Genomic DNA, 14867 nt, shown 5'->3' with positions numbered 1-14867 from the left:
TACCATGTCCCATCATGCACCGCAATTCCTTGTCTCACTTGAAAAGCAAAGCCCAAGTGTACAGCATCCGCAGAACAGATTTCACTTCCCCTGTGCTTCAACAATCTTTTGAGATCTGTATTCAGGGCAACGTGAAGGAACATTTACAATTCTCTTTGCCAGACTTGTGCAATATGTAGAATGAAGCTTTGCTATCACAACGGTCAAAATATACTTTCATCTTGGCTATAAAATTAAGCTTTGTTCCTGTCCCGATAAAACCAAAGGGATTGTTTTTGTATGTCTTTTTTTAAATGCAAACACTGCCACTACATTTTAATGCGAGTCCTTAATCTGAGTCATTATATATTTTTCACATTTTTTAAAAAAGAGTGGAATGTCTCCAAAAAAAATTCTTTCAAGGAAACCTGCAATGATTCAGATGCTAATCCAAAAATCGGTGTGATAAAATCAAACAAGAATTCTTAGGAGAATAGGTTCTCTTTCTCAAAGTCGTGAAAGAGCTTCTACATCCCACTTTTCAGTGACTAGAAATCCAACAAGAAAAGCTTCTTTCACTGTTTTCCTACTTGGAGGCCTGAAGTTTAAAGCCATCAGAACACATAATATAGAGAGAGTTGACAATAGTTAAGGCTGCATTCTAAGACACTATTTCCTGCTTCCAGGTGCTTCTAACTTTGACAAAGTTCAATCATTTTGGCTGAAATTTGCCATATGAATTGCTGGTCTCAGGCTACTGTTTTTTAAACTTCAGCAAAAAAAAATGTTTTTGAAAGTTCAGCCATTTTCAAGAAAATTGTTTTGCCTATTTAAAAATTCCTACTACTGTTTCATTGAGAAGCGCTTGTAAGTCCATACTTGGAAGTAGGGATTTGAAAAGTAGTGGGAGAAATCAGATCTCCCTCGTGTCAAGGGTGCCTTTTGCTATCTACATGACACCAAATGAGGCTGGGGAGACTGTGCAAAAGAAATATGAGATCGTTTAATAAAAGATTGTCATAATGCAAATACATAAGTAACTTTAATAGTGTCATTTCTTAACTTTTAATTGAACAAAACTTTAAAAACAGCGAATAGTCCTGCAGCACATTAGAGACTAACAAAAAATGTAGATGGTATGATGAGCTTTCATGGGCACAACCCACTTCTTTAGATGAACTTCTAACTGTGTGACTTTACAACAGCAACATCATGTAACACAGATTGTGAGGGGACAGGTGTTGGGTGCTTATATACATAAAATTAACAAGAGTTCAAAATGGTTCTGGTCTATTTTAGGATGAATTTTGGGCAATAATTTAATATAGTTCTTATTTTATCTAAACTTGTTTGTACATCCATATTTTGAAACAAAAGGTTTGCCATGAAAATAATTGATTTTGGTAATAGCACTATTTATGTGCCTTAAAGTTCCCTAACAACTACTGCAGTCTTGCTCTAACTATAATTGTAGGGTAAAGTGACCTGCTTAAAGGAATAGTAATAGAGATGTAGCCATGTTACTCTGGTCTTGCTGAAACAAAAGACAGAACTATGCAGAACTTTAAGGACTAACAAGATGGTTTATTAGGTGATGAGCTTTCGTGGGCCAGACCCACATCCTCAGATCAAATTGTGGAAGAAAATAAGCACGACCATATATACCAAAGGGATACAATCAAAAAAAGTGAACACATATTCTAAAATCTGTTCTAAAATATGATTTGTCAATTTTACATGTGTTCACTTTTTTTTATTGTATTCCTTTGGTGTCATGCCTATTTTCTTCCACAATTTGATCTGAGGAAGTGGGTCTGGCCCATGAAAGCTCATCACCTAATAAACCATCTTGTTAGTCTTTAAAGTGCTGCATAGTCCCGTCTTTTGTTTAAAGGAAGAATGTGTTTGCTAAAGTCTTAACATTGTTCCCTATTGTTTGGGCAAAGAAAAATGGGTCTGTTTCCCTAAATATATAGATCTTTCTTTTGTCCATTGCTTGCTGTTTTCAGCAAAACTTTCCACTTTGAGGCAAGGTTATAACGTGTGTCTCTCCCCTCCTTCCTTCTTCCCCAAATTTACATAGTTTTGACTAAAGAAACACCCTCTTCATTTCTTTAATAAAATTGCTGTGTGCGAACTTTTGAGTAAAAGTGAGTAACACATAATAGTCTAATTCTTAAAGCCCAAAATAAGAACATTGTTAGAATAATGGTTACTAAAGTTTTACCCTATTCTAGACTCCTGAAAAGGTATTTGCTTCTACAATGATAATACATAGTTGATTGTACCACTTCAGCAAAAAATCATATGGTTTTCCATAAGATTTTATGATGGTTATCAGAAATGAAAAGTCTAATTCTTCTCAAAATAATATTTTGTTGCTGTGGTAAAGTAACTTGCAGTAACACATGATACTAGTGTGTGTTTATCTCATCACAAGATTGTAATTACCTTATCTTTGTAATGCACAGGTCTGGTGAGACTATGCCTTGTGCTTAATCTACATGTGATTGGATTTGGGACTTTACAGGTCAGAGAATTTCCACAAAATCAATACTTTGCTCTTACTAATATGATAAAGCATACATGGGATTCCATTCTGGATAAACACCTAACACTTTGAAGAAACCATGTTTCTGATGACTAGCAAATGATGTATCTTATGGCCAAATATTGAGAATTCTGTGCATTAGAACAGATTGCATTTCTGTGTACCTACTTTTCATTATCTATGCTGGGAAATAAGGGTTATTTAGCCTCGGGCTTTTGTTCTCAAAGTACATGATTTTAAACCTGACTCCTGCAATATTCTTTTCAACTAAATTATTTTTGACTAATGTCTCAGCTGTACAATAATACCCAACAGATAAAATGATAAATGGCATTTTCATGCAAAACAGGGTAAATGTGTGTTTCTCTAGTATGTCTGTATAATTCTGGTCATAAAAAAATTGGCTTCTTCCATGAAAGCAGATGAAATACACCATACATCTGAGGGATGACAAGTTTGCCATGTCCCCGTAGTATGCTATCAAGCCAAACATGAAAATGTCTTTGATGACTCCTCTTGGTCACAAGAAAATATTGACCAAGTACAATCTAAACAAATTATTTGAAAGTATAACTTCCTTGACTTCAATGAAGTAATGTCAGCAAAGTATTTGGCCCGCATTTATAATTATGACTCCAACTCTACTTACCCTTGACCTATTTTTTCAAATCGTGTGTATTTCTTCTTAGGGTCACCAACACTCACAATACTTCCTGAAAGAGAAAAGAACAATGAAACTCACTTGAAAATGAGTTTTATATCTTCTTCAATGACAAACTGCGGCAAGTCAAAAATCAATCATTATTACATGGCAGTATTGCCATTATGTGCCGTTTAGGTTCAATGTGGTCATATAAGCAGTAAGAGTAAGAGTAGGAGTTTAATAATTCAGGTGGCATCCACTATTTTTCTTTAATCCACTGAAGAGCTTGTTTGCCTCTGAAGCTAGAAAGAAAACTAAGAATGCGAACAGTGGAGAAGAGCTTGCCTAAGATTCAGATATGAGTTAAAGAATTAATAAATATGCAAATGAGTATATGCTTAAATGTTAATGAGAGCTAGCATAAGAGTACTAATTTCCTCAGAACTAAATACTCTCTTTATAATTCCATAGGGGGGTTCGCACTTTTATATATTAAACCCAACTTTGGTTTTTGGAATCAACATTTGTATACAGTTGCCATGTAGAGACCAGGAAGAAAGTGATTAAATGTTTTAGCCTTTCCCACAGACTGTCTTTTTAATAAAATAACAGGTAACATAAGTATTTAATTACAGGCTTTCGACAATCTTCATTACATAGGCTTAGTTGTGAAAGAGCTTTCATTTGTGTAATTCATTTATACAACAGCAACACTGCTTGTCTTCAGTCTGACTTGTCTCAGTAACAAACATTTTATTTGGTACTTTACAGTGTGCACACATGCTAATCTGACTAAAAGAGAAGACATCTTCCACGATTTAAAAGAGCAGCAGTATTCTTCAGACTCTAGCTTTTAATTTATTTAAACAGTTATTACATTAATAAAGTGCTGGTAAGTTTATAAATAAATTGATCTCCACAAGCAATGATGGACAGAGTGCTGCCCTCTACTGAATAATTGTTGCAACAACTGGCATTTATTAGAAAGTTGCGAATACATTAAGGGTGGGATTTTTTTAAAACGTGTGGTTTAGAAGCCCAAATCCCATTGGAAAAAAAAATGCTAATAATTCAATAGTTTCTTGCTTGATCAGAAGTGTAAATGGGCTGAATCAGGAGCAAACAGAAAAAGTGGGGAAAGTGTGCTTAAACTGAGTAATGGAGCCACAACCTTATAAACCCTCACAAACGAAAGAATACAGACTTAGCATTGCTACAAACTTCCATAGATAAAACATAAAAATTGATGAAAGCTATAAAACTAAATATTCAGTGGCTACTAAAGATTTACTTTACAGGGTATAATGCTACAATATTTGGATATTATTCCTTGATTGAGAAAAATGTCTAGAATGTGATAATGATTTGTGTGCATTTGCCTGGAAATTTACTCTCTCTCTCTCTCTCTCTCTCTCTCTCTCACACACACACACACACACACACACACACACACACACACACACACACACACACACACACACACACACACACACACACACACACACAAACGCCTGTACTTCCAAATGATGGACAACTAGTTGAGTTGGAACTCTCTCTCTCTCTCTCTCTCTCTCTCTCTCTCTCTCTCTCTCTCGTCTACAGTATTTCTACAGAGCCCATTGCTTTTTGGATGGGTATCTGATTAACTCATCTCTGGCCAAGTGCAATGGGGAGAAGCACAGATATTATCTGGGGTACATTTTCATAAAGGAATCCTGCTGAACAAGGCAAGATCCTTAACAGGGAACTGTTGGGAACTGGGATGTGCTATGGCAGGTGCTGTACTGCTCCTACAATCAGGAGCATCATGAGTTACCAGCCAGGATTTCTTACTGATCGCAACATATGTTCTTGCTGCCTGGAGGAACAGCAACCAGCTCTCATATGCCTCATCCTACAAAGACGTAGCACAAGTTATTCTTTCTTTACTTTCAGTCTCCACATCAAACGTTTATCGAAAGCAGCATTTCAGGGACCTTGCAGATGTTAACTAGTTTACACTTAGGTGAAAATGCAATAATTGCCACTCATTGACAAATGCTTGATGAATTGAAGGGAAATGGCCTCACTTCAAGTATGCCATGGGTTTTCTCAAAACAAACTACAAACAGAATGACAGTATTGAAATGCAATTGATTCCAGTCCCACCTCCGCTCTCTGAAGTTGGTAGAGTGATTGCATTCTGCCAGCCTACCAACCCTTTCCCACTGATTCACAGAAATGCAGTAAACGTGTTTAAAATAAAATAATAAAAATGGCACCCAGATGGGCGAAATGAAAGTAATTAAATACTTCCCATGATAGAGCAGTGATTTCTGAGGAATATGGAAACAATATGGAAGAGATCACAACAGGTCAACTAGTGCATTCCCCTGGCTTCAAGGCAGGACTAAGTAACAACTAAACCCGCTAATGGGGGGGGGGGGACAACAAAGAGTGCAAGAGCCTGCAGGGCTCCCAGCTGCTGCTACTACTACCGCAACAGCGGCGCCTGGAGCACCGAGCTCTTTAAATCATCGCTAGAGTGCTATGCAGAGTGCTCCAAGTGGCGGGAAGGGCTGGCTGACCATTCTGTCTGAGGCCCTGCCCATTCCAGGAGCACAGAGTGGGCCTCCCACCAACTTGCCCAGAGGCCCAGCATGGCTGTTAGCTTGCCTACCCCAGCAGTTCCCAATGGTCAGTCCGCAGACTGGCAGCGGGCCGCAAACCCATGTCTGCCGTGCTGTGTCCACAGCTTTTATTTAGCCCCACCCACTGGGGTTCCCAAAGAATTCCCTTCCTGCCCACTTCCCCAGCAGCAGCAGGATGAGTGGGGTGACTGGCGGCTGGGACTGTGGTGAGGCTGTCCCTTCTGGGGCAGCCTCACCATGGTCCCAGTTCCAGCTTTGGCAACCACTACACGGCCTGGCAGGCAGGGCCATGTGGAGAGCGGCAGCCCTGTCTAACAGTGCCAAGCACCATGTGGAGAGTGGGTGCCCTGGCCAGTGGGGCCAAGCACTGTGTGAAGGGCAGCTGCCCCAGCCAGCAGGGCCAAGTGCCATGTGGAGAGCAGCAGGGCCAAGCACTGCATGGAGAACGGCTGCCCCATGGAGAGTGGCTGTCCTGGCTGGTGGGGCCAAGTGCCACACAGCTGGCAGGGCCAAGCACCCTGTCATGGGTGGCTGTCCCTGTAACCCCATTCTCTTCCCTCCTGGCTCAGCAGGATCCTCGCCCTGGCCTCCAGCTGCTCCCAGCCAGTGGGTACACACATTACTATTATGCATTATTAAGTGCATAGGAAAATATGAATGTACAGAATGTGTCAGCACTGTCAGACCGGTTAACTACTCCCTCTTTAATTCTGGTGCAATTGAAGCAAACGATTTGGACTGTAAAATACTCTTTAACAAGTATTAGAAAAATTGTATTGTTTTATTTAAATGTGTATGTGCAGCAGTTTTTCAAATTCTCGTTAACTATTATGTGCCACCTCCTTTGATTTGCTTGATATACCATGGGCTAAACTTACCATAATGAATATGCAAATATTTCCATGCATTCACACATTTAAGGGTTTAGCTTTAGGATTCGTTATCAGACTGTAAAGATTTTCATTAGTCAATACTAGCAATGATGAACACTGAGCATAGGTACAGGCAGTAACATTTGCCTGGTCAAAGAAGAACCACACTCTCCGAAGAAGAGGCTACAATTATATAGCAAAACATCACGTTACAGATTATCTCAAACTTTTATTCATTTTAAGAATACATTTTTCTCAATTCAGGAGGGTGTTGGCTTCAAGATTATACGTCAAATATTTAAAAAGATCTAGAACTCCCCACTCAATTTATTTATCAACTAGTTATACTTGAGGATAGACTGAAATAGCCTATTTTTGGAATATGAGTACCCATTTGCTAAGAAAGTAGCAATGATCTGTCATTTTACTTAGGAGACTGAGTAAACCTGTTTTGATTGAGACTTACCAGGGCTTGGTGTACATCCATGGACCATGATCAGTTTGTTTTTGGGGTAGCTCACAGGTAGACTCATTACAGAATTATTTGGTTAGGAATTGAGTGTGGTAAAATCTCACATATGCAAAGGGTACCACAGTTGTATTGATGCTTTGCTACTGAGAGATGCTTGCAGAGATGTAATGCAATCAGTTCTCAAATATTTTTAATCAGCATCTAATTACCCCAGATTACTGGCACCAACTTTTCTATATACTTTTAATTAATGAAGTTAAAAAGTAAAACTAAACTGGGTATGGTATAAAGGCAGTTTTCAAAGGCTTTCCCCTCCCTTCCCCTCTCACTCCCCTCAGGGTTTTATAACTTCCAGCCTTTTCTATCTATCTAGATTTGATAATATCCTCATCAGGATATCTGAACAAAGAACCTAATTCCAGCACCCATTCAGATGAATTGTGTCCTTCAAGAATGGAGCACCTTTACAGAAAAGGAACTCACTATTTTAACAGAACACAGTTTTCAGAGCATGAGATTTCCAGAAGGCAGGAGGAATCTTAAAGGAGTATGATTCTACTTATGAATTACATGCTGACTGAAGTACTATCATATTTTGTTGAGATCACAACAGAATGTGCAAGCTGAGCAGAAACAGGCTGAGAAGATGCCTGGTCGGAAGACTTCCAAGGAATACTTAGGATGGTGTTACAGTGGGTATTCAGTCAGCCACATTCTTTGCACTTCATTACAGAACCAACATCCTTGGATGGTGTTTGGGGCCATTCTGCAGCTGCAGGCTCCATATTTCAGGTGAAGCATAAAACTGAGTAAGGTCTAAATGTGAGTAATTATACTATGCAGATTTAGCTGGATTAGTTCCTGTTTTAAACTGATATACAGTATAGAACCTAGCAACCAGACAGCAGCCAACCACAAGTCTTGGATCAGGCTGAGTATTGCATAGGTACTCTTGGGCTAAGTCCAGACATTTTTAACACCTGCATGCATGTGGCTCCAACGTTCTGATGCCCTCATCCCACGTCCTATTTTTGCCTCTTTCTTCCTTCCTACTCTCCTCTCTCCCCTTTCCCAGCCCATTCCCTCCATCATTTGCCTGCTCCTCTTTCCCTCCACACTTCTTTTCTCAATTCCTCTCCTCCTCCCATATCTAAAACTTTGGCCAATGGCCCATAGCTCTCCAAGCAACACTAACACCCTACATGTGTCTGGCGTGAAAACAAGTCAAAGCTCTTGGGCTAGGTCTGGCCTTGGGTCAGGCTTTAAAATTAGGCCTGAACAGACCTCCAGTGTAGTTCTGCTCTGTATTAACAGCTGACGCTTTCCATGCCACGGATACTGCATTTCACTGGTTGCAGCCTTAGATGGATAGTTTTAGTTACTAGGCCAAATTCATGCTCAGTTATATATAAACGCCAGAGAACACAGTATGATAATGAAAATAGGGTCATAAGGGTCTCCCTTCTATACCACTACGTCTGCAAACTGGGTGTAATAAAGCTTTATATGAAACAACAATGGCTTGTAAATGTTATGGATACCTACATATGCTACAGTTTATTGAATTTAGCCATGCAGCGGCTAAGGATGTAAAGGAGTAGCTGACTACACGATAAGCAGGAGCTTATTGGGTAGTGCTTTCGACTACTCACTCACTCACCCTGCCTCTCCCACACCCCGCATTTTTAAAGGGAAGCTGGCAGGAGAGGACGCTGGCTGAATCCCTGTTCCCAGGTCTCAGCACAAACACCGTTTAAAAATGCACAAACTTCAGCCCAAACTCCCTTTTAAAAAAAGCAGAGCAGCAGCAAGCGGGTGAGGGGGAAAAGGAGGGGATGCTTGTGCTGAAACCCAGGACCAGGGACTCAGACAGTGCCTCCTCCTGCCGGCTTCCCTTTAAAAATGCAAAGCACCAGTGGGAGGTTGTTCTGAGACCTGGCACGAGCTGGAAGTGAGCACTGACACTGCCCTTCCTTACTAACTAATCGAGTAGTTGATGGAAATTTCATTGACTACTTGACTAGCCAATTAATTGGTACTTAACATCCCTACTGGAGGTGGAAGGAGAGGAGGTGCACTACCAAAACAGCAGGGACTGGAGTCTTTATGCCACTGTGAACCCAAAAGAGACATAGTGCCTTGAGAGGAGGAGATATTCATTGGCAACTCTTGCTACCATTTTAAAAGAGCTGTAGTATGTGTTCCCTTCTCAACCCAATAGATGCCTGCTGGTGACTCAGAACACCAAGGGTTACTAAGCCTCAGTGTTCAGTTTACCCACAAATGTTCTCTGACAGATTACAAAACCCACTCAGAAGGAATGGATTACCTTCATCTTTTATTCCCCATCCACAGAGCACAATTGCAGTGTGTACAAAAAGGTCCAGTTGTCCCAGTAACACTAAAATAAGGATATTCCTTCTGCATGCCTACTGAAGGGATACACGTAGACAATGCCTTATCAAACAAGAGGTAAGGGCAAACACTTACTCAGTTTTTCTAGGATCTCTTCATCTGTCATCTTGGATTTTTTTCGTTGCCGGTCCGTATTTCTGTACAAAGTGTTTGTGTTTGAGTTCTCAGGCTGAGGGGTTGTAGCCTCTTTAACTAGTGCTGGTGCAGCAACGGGTTCAATTACAGACCGAGTATAGATCTGTGACAGAAAATTATTTTATGGTCAGAAAAATAAATCCTCATCAGATTTTCATCTCGCACATAAGTCTTTATAGGGGCTCTGCCCACTTACATGCCACACTGAGAAAAAATCATGTTCCTTTATCACCCGCATTTGTTTCCTTTGTGCATTTCTCAAAACATGGACAATAAAAACGAATGAAGTCAGTTTCATCCATAGTTAAAATCGGTTTCATTTTTAGGTTCATGGTGCTGTAGTTTTGTGTTTCAAGCCCTGGAGGGGAACATTTACTTGCTTATAGTCTGATTAAACTCTGAAGGGAGACTGTAAAAAATGACATTGTGAGGCTCTGTGTCTCAGAGACTCAAATTGTCAGTTTACATATATAGCTAGGGAATGGAGAATCAGGCTAGGCTCTTTCTGACCTCGGCTCAAACTGCAGGCAAGATGTGCTGAGAGAGCAAGAAGACAGACATTTAAGGAACAGTGAGTGTGCCCAGTTTGGTATTGGGGGTGAATGAACGAAACTTCAAAGAGAGAACAGAAGCTCAGGGAGAAGGCTGGGCCCAGACGAAAATGAGGTAAAGACTGTGGTTTTGAATTCTATTTTGAAAGACTTTGCTTAAGTTTTAATAAATTAGACCTTGAGCAAGGGAAATGTAGTCATTTTAAGAGAAATTGAGGAAGGCCTCTGCATAGCCATGTTTGGCCAATGGGGGCACCAAAGGGAATGGGCATTTCTTGACAATCTGTAATTAAAATATATTTCTTTTGGAATTCAGCTAAAAATACTACTGAAGATACATGAGGCAGAAGAGTATCCAGCTCAGCCTCCAGAACCTGTGATGGCTCTGCAGAACAAACAGGAGTAATTAGTAACAAAAGCTTGTTTTAGGTCAGTTAAATCTGAAGATACAGGGTATGACTAGACTGAGGGGGGAAGGGGTAATCAAGTTGTTAAGACAATGCCCTTTCTGGTTGAAATGGCAAGAAACTGTTTTTTTTTTATGATACTGTTTGATAGCTTCCCCAATTATCACCTCTAATATCATTAGCTCACAGACATTTACCTCCCCCGCCCTCATCCCCCCTATGTTCTGAAATTTGATTTTTCCTTTTTATATGTGTTCACATTTTTTTGATTGTATCCCTTTGGTATATATGGTTGTGCCTATTTTCTTCCACAATTTGATCTGAGGAAGTGGGTCTGGCCCACGAAAGCTCATTGCCTAATAAACCATCTTGTTAGTCTTTAAAGTGCTACATAGTCCTGTTTTTTGTTTCAGCTACACTAGACTAACACGGCGACATCTCTATTACTACCCTTATAAACACAATCTATTATTGTAATAGAGCAAGTTAATGTAAAAGCAAGACAGCTACTGTTATTCAGAAAGCTTTTTTGCTCTTCTTTAAGAAGAAAAAATCATTTAAAGAAAAGTAATGCCATTCAGCTATTATTTTTTTGCTTCTGGAACCATGTTGGTCTCATGTTACAGACAGCAGTTCTGAAGGAGGCTATCACAGTGGATTTTGGAACCTCTGAAAGTAGGTACTGAGCTCAGAGATCACTGATCTAAAGGAAATTTAGCCTATTCAGTTCATGATCTAGGAGTCTGAACCAAGGACATGAAAATCTACAAAGTTTTGATCTTGATGGGAGCAGTTTCCACAAAAGTTCAGTAACAACCATGATACAAACATCACCAAAGCCAATGTCTGCTCCAATGAATCATACTGATCCGGCAGATGCAGTAGAAGTGGATATGGCTGATTTGGACTGGTTTATATTTTCATCTACCATCACAGAGTATTTAGACTTAACAGATCCCACCATTATAACAACAGGCCTTATTATTTTCATGATGGGAAACACATCTTTATCGAGTCACTATCCTGTGGAATTCCTTCCATCAATTTGTAACCTCACAGATCACTTCTCCCACTCATAACAGTGTAACAGTCCCAAAGTAATGGCAGCAATTGCTTGCATGGAGTAGCATCATTAGGAAAACATTTGTATATGTCATCTGCCTTTTAATATGACAAGTGCTTTGTCCTGTTAGAAGACAAGAAATTGCACTGTCTGTATTTGCTCTTTATTTCATCACCCCATCAATCTGTTCTCTCTCCTTCTCTCTCTCAGTCAGGAAGCAAGGAGGAAAGCTAGCACTGTCACAATAAGCTCTCTCTCCACTGACCATGGCTAAATCCACGTTTATTACACATACACACATATAAAAACTGAATTCAGAGTTTCATAATACCTATTGGCATGATGGGAAAACCTCAGGATTATATGAAAAGCCTCAAATCAGAATGTCCTGGTTTCTGCAGATTCATGGGAATTAAAAGCTATAGTTAGGATTCTATCACTAACGCTTCACTCTGAAGAAATCCTATGCACCTTCCTTTTATAACAGATATCTCTCTCCGCTATACCATACTATCACAACTGTAACCAAAGCTACAAACAGGCTTACTGATTTTGTATGTTCAGGCCGTGGTGCAATAACAGGTGGAGGTTCATTATCATCTTCTTCTTCATCATCATCTTCATCCTCTTCTTCTGAAACTGGGGGAGCTAAAGGGGGTTCTGATGCAGTTTTTGTGCTCTGTGGAGAAAAGGCAGTGGCATAAATGATTGTTCACTTATTGCTTAAAGACAGAGCATAGGAGGCTTGTCAGCATATCTACTCAGACACAGAAGAGAATTTTACATTTATATATAGTTGTAGATGCTTCAGTTGTTAGTTGCATGTGGTGCAATCTGTTTTTTTTTTATTATTACAAATATATGTACTGTTTGGTTCATTCGTTTTGGTGTTTTTAATTTTGCCTCTTATTTATTCATTGCCAGTCTTGGTAAGGTACTATCAAATTTACTGGTTTGGGCTAGTAAATTGTACCCTGGGCAGCTTTAATAGAATAATTAAGTTAAATAAAGGCAAATAAATAATGTATTTACTTACTTAATGAACGACTAATTTAACCGAGAACAGTACTTGAACACATACAGGAATTAGAAAATCACCTCTAGTTTGTGGTTAATTGCTTTGGCAACATGTCTGCAGAAATGATTAAGCTAACAAGTCTACCTTGTTAGACTAATTAATGAATCAAAGGATCCTTCATTAAGTCAAACAGGAAATTCTGTATTATAGAAAAAAAGTTATTCTTTTTTATTATTTTACACATTGTAATATTATTTTTTTCCTATTTAGATGCTTTCTCAGTCATCTTCATCTAATGCTTAATGCTTAGCATTGCTGCTATTTACCAGGTTTCAGTGAATCAGTGGTATAAAGTTAATGGGGCTACAAGTAGCATAAGCTCAGCCACTATACATAAAATGTGGACTAATGACTAGAATTTGCTCGAAGAAAAGTAGACGGGGGGGAAATGTCCAATCAAACATTTAGCAAAAGGTTAAGGGAATTTTATAAGGGGTTTAAGAAAAGGAACACAGAGAAGAACATCGCTATCAAGGCAGGTTCTTAAGCGAACTAGAGATGCTTATCAGGTCTCTCTGAGCGTGGGAGAAGGGGAGGGTGCGGAACCTGTGAGATGACCACTTCTCTTCAGGATAGTACATGGTACCAGTGTTAAAAGGGACAGAAAAGATTGTATGGCTCTTCCAGTTTAAACCCCTATATTTTGCAGGACATTTCACTAAATCATTCCGACCACCACCTTAGTTAATTGGTCCCATATACAGTGATATTGCATCTCCCTTGAGAATCTATTTTATTGTACAACTGCTTTTATTGAAAACGGTGACCTGTAAAACAAGTTACAAAGGTGTCAAAACTTTAGAATTATATCTTGCATAACCCAACCACCGGGTTAGAGGCACATTCTCCATATACTATATGATATCATGCAACTTTGCTAGAACTTGGAGTTCTCTTAGTGTAGGTAGGAAAGAGCTCATATTAATTTGCAGCATATCACATGACTGTAAAGTTTCCTGTTCGGTATTCCTCTTTTACACACTTTGGGATATAACACAACAACATTTAAAAAAAAATCATCCATTAAAATAATCTCATTTATAAGATGTCAGACCACAACAAACCATTTCTGATGTAATTTGCATCGACTATTTGATTAGATGATAAGGGCGCCTCCGCCTTTGAAATGTAGCAAGACTCTGCTGGGAGGGCTCTTCTACATTTCAAAAGCAAAGTGCTGCCAGGAGTGCAGGGTCAGCAGGGGACTCAAACTTGTTCTTGTGTGATTGTCATATTCTTCAAAAAATTTATTTTAGTAAGGATACTTGAACTGGCTGTCATTAATAAACGTAACTGTGAAATTGAGTCACCGAATTTTAAAAAAGGCCAAATGCCTATTTAATTATTTAAGTATTTAATATTAATACTGATAAATTCAGTAAATACTTATACGGGCATCATAAATACATCTTTAGGAATTCCACAGTAATCCAGTATTATTTATAATGGACCAATGTTCAGAACATTCTTACAAATTTTTACAGTGAATTATGAATCATTTCTAACCTTATTTGTAATCAGTCATCTATCTAGTTCAATAATAGATGTACAAAAGCAAAAAAAAATAGAAGAGATTTTATTTCAAGATAGAAAAATCTACCTTAAAGTGTAGTTATAAGCTAGAATAACACATTGTACTTAATCATAGAAACAATAAAGGGCTGGGAATGGTAAACAATTTTCTGTCAACAAACCAAGACTTTACTCTCTCTGATATTACACAGAAAATTAAAAATAGCCAATGACATCTAAATGCCACTACTGCAAAGATGTTGTGTGTGACTTCCTTTCAGTTGAAGAGACTGGTATTCTGAATACCAGAAAATTCAAAGTGCCTGGATTACTCCACCACACTTACACAAACATCATAAATGAAAAAGCTGGGGTGTTTTTACACTTACCGAAGGATGGGCTGCTATGTATCCATGGGCACTCTTATCTGAAAGATGCAAAGGGAGATTAGCTAGATGCTTTTCATAACAGAGCTTGTTCTGGGGAATCCAGAAGAACAAGTTAAACCAAATTCATCAGCTTTCGTTCACAATACCCCTTGAGCAAAACCAGTTACTTC

The 14867-nt window shown here is 39.0% G+C and overlaps 1 protein-coding gene across 7 annotated transcripts in view; it reads right to left on the bottom strand.

Annotated features, from left to right (window-relative positions):
- Positions 1-14867, bottom strand: part of PAK3 (p21 (RAC1) activated kinase 3) — a 208295-nt gene that overhangs the window by 27889 nt on the left and 165539 nt on the right. For all 7 annotated transcript variants that reach the window (XM_075940915.2, XM_014580107.4, XM_014580109.4 and 4 more), the window contains 4 exons: positions 14698-14735; positions 12266-12397; positions 9638-9800; positions 3180-3243 (listed from right to left, as the gene is read on the bottom strand). In XM_075940915.2, the coding sequence (XP_075797030.1) occupies positions 3180-3243; positions 9638-9800; positions 12266-12397; positions 14698-14735 (397 nt within the window). The remainder of the gene's footprint in view (positions 1-3179; positions 3244-9637; positions 9801-12265; positions 12398-14697; positions 14736-14867) is intronic.

This window comes from Pelodiscus sinensis, chromosome 13 (assembly GCF_052426305.1).
Source record: "Pelodiscus sinensis isolate ZL-2025 chromosome 13, ASM5242630v1, whole genome shotgun sequence".
Classification (NCBI taxonomy): Eukaryota; Metazoa; Chordata; order Testudines; family Trionychidae; genus Pelodiscus; species Pelodiscus sinensis.
The sequence above is the reverse complement of the archived record's forward strand: the minus strand, read 5'-3'. Positions and strand labels throughout refer to the sequence as shown.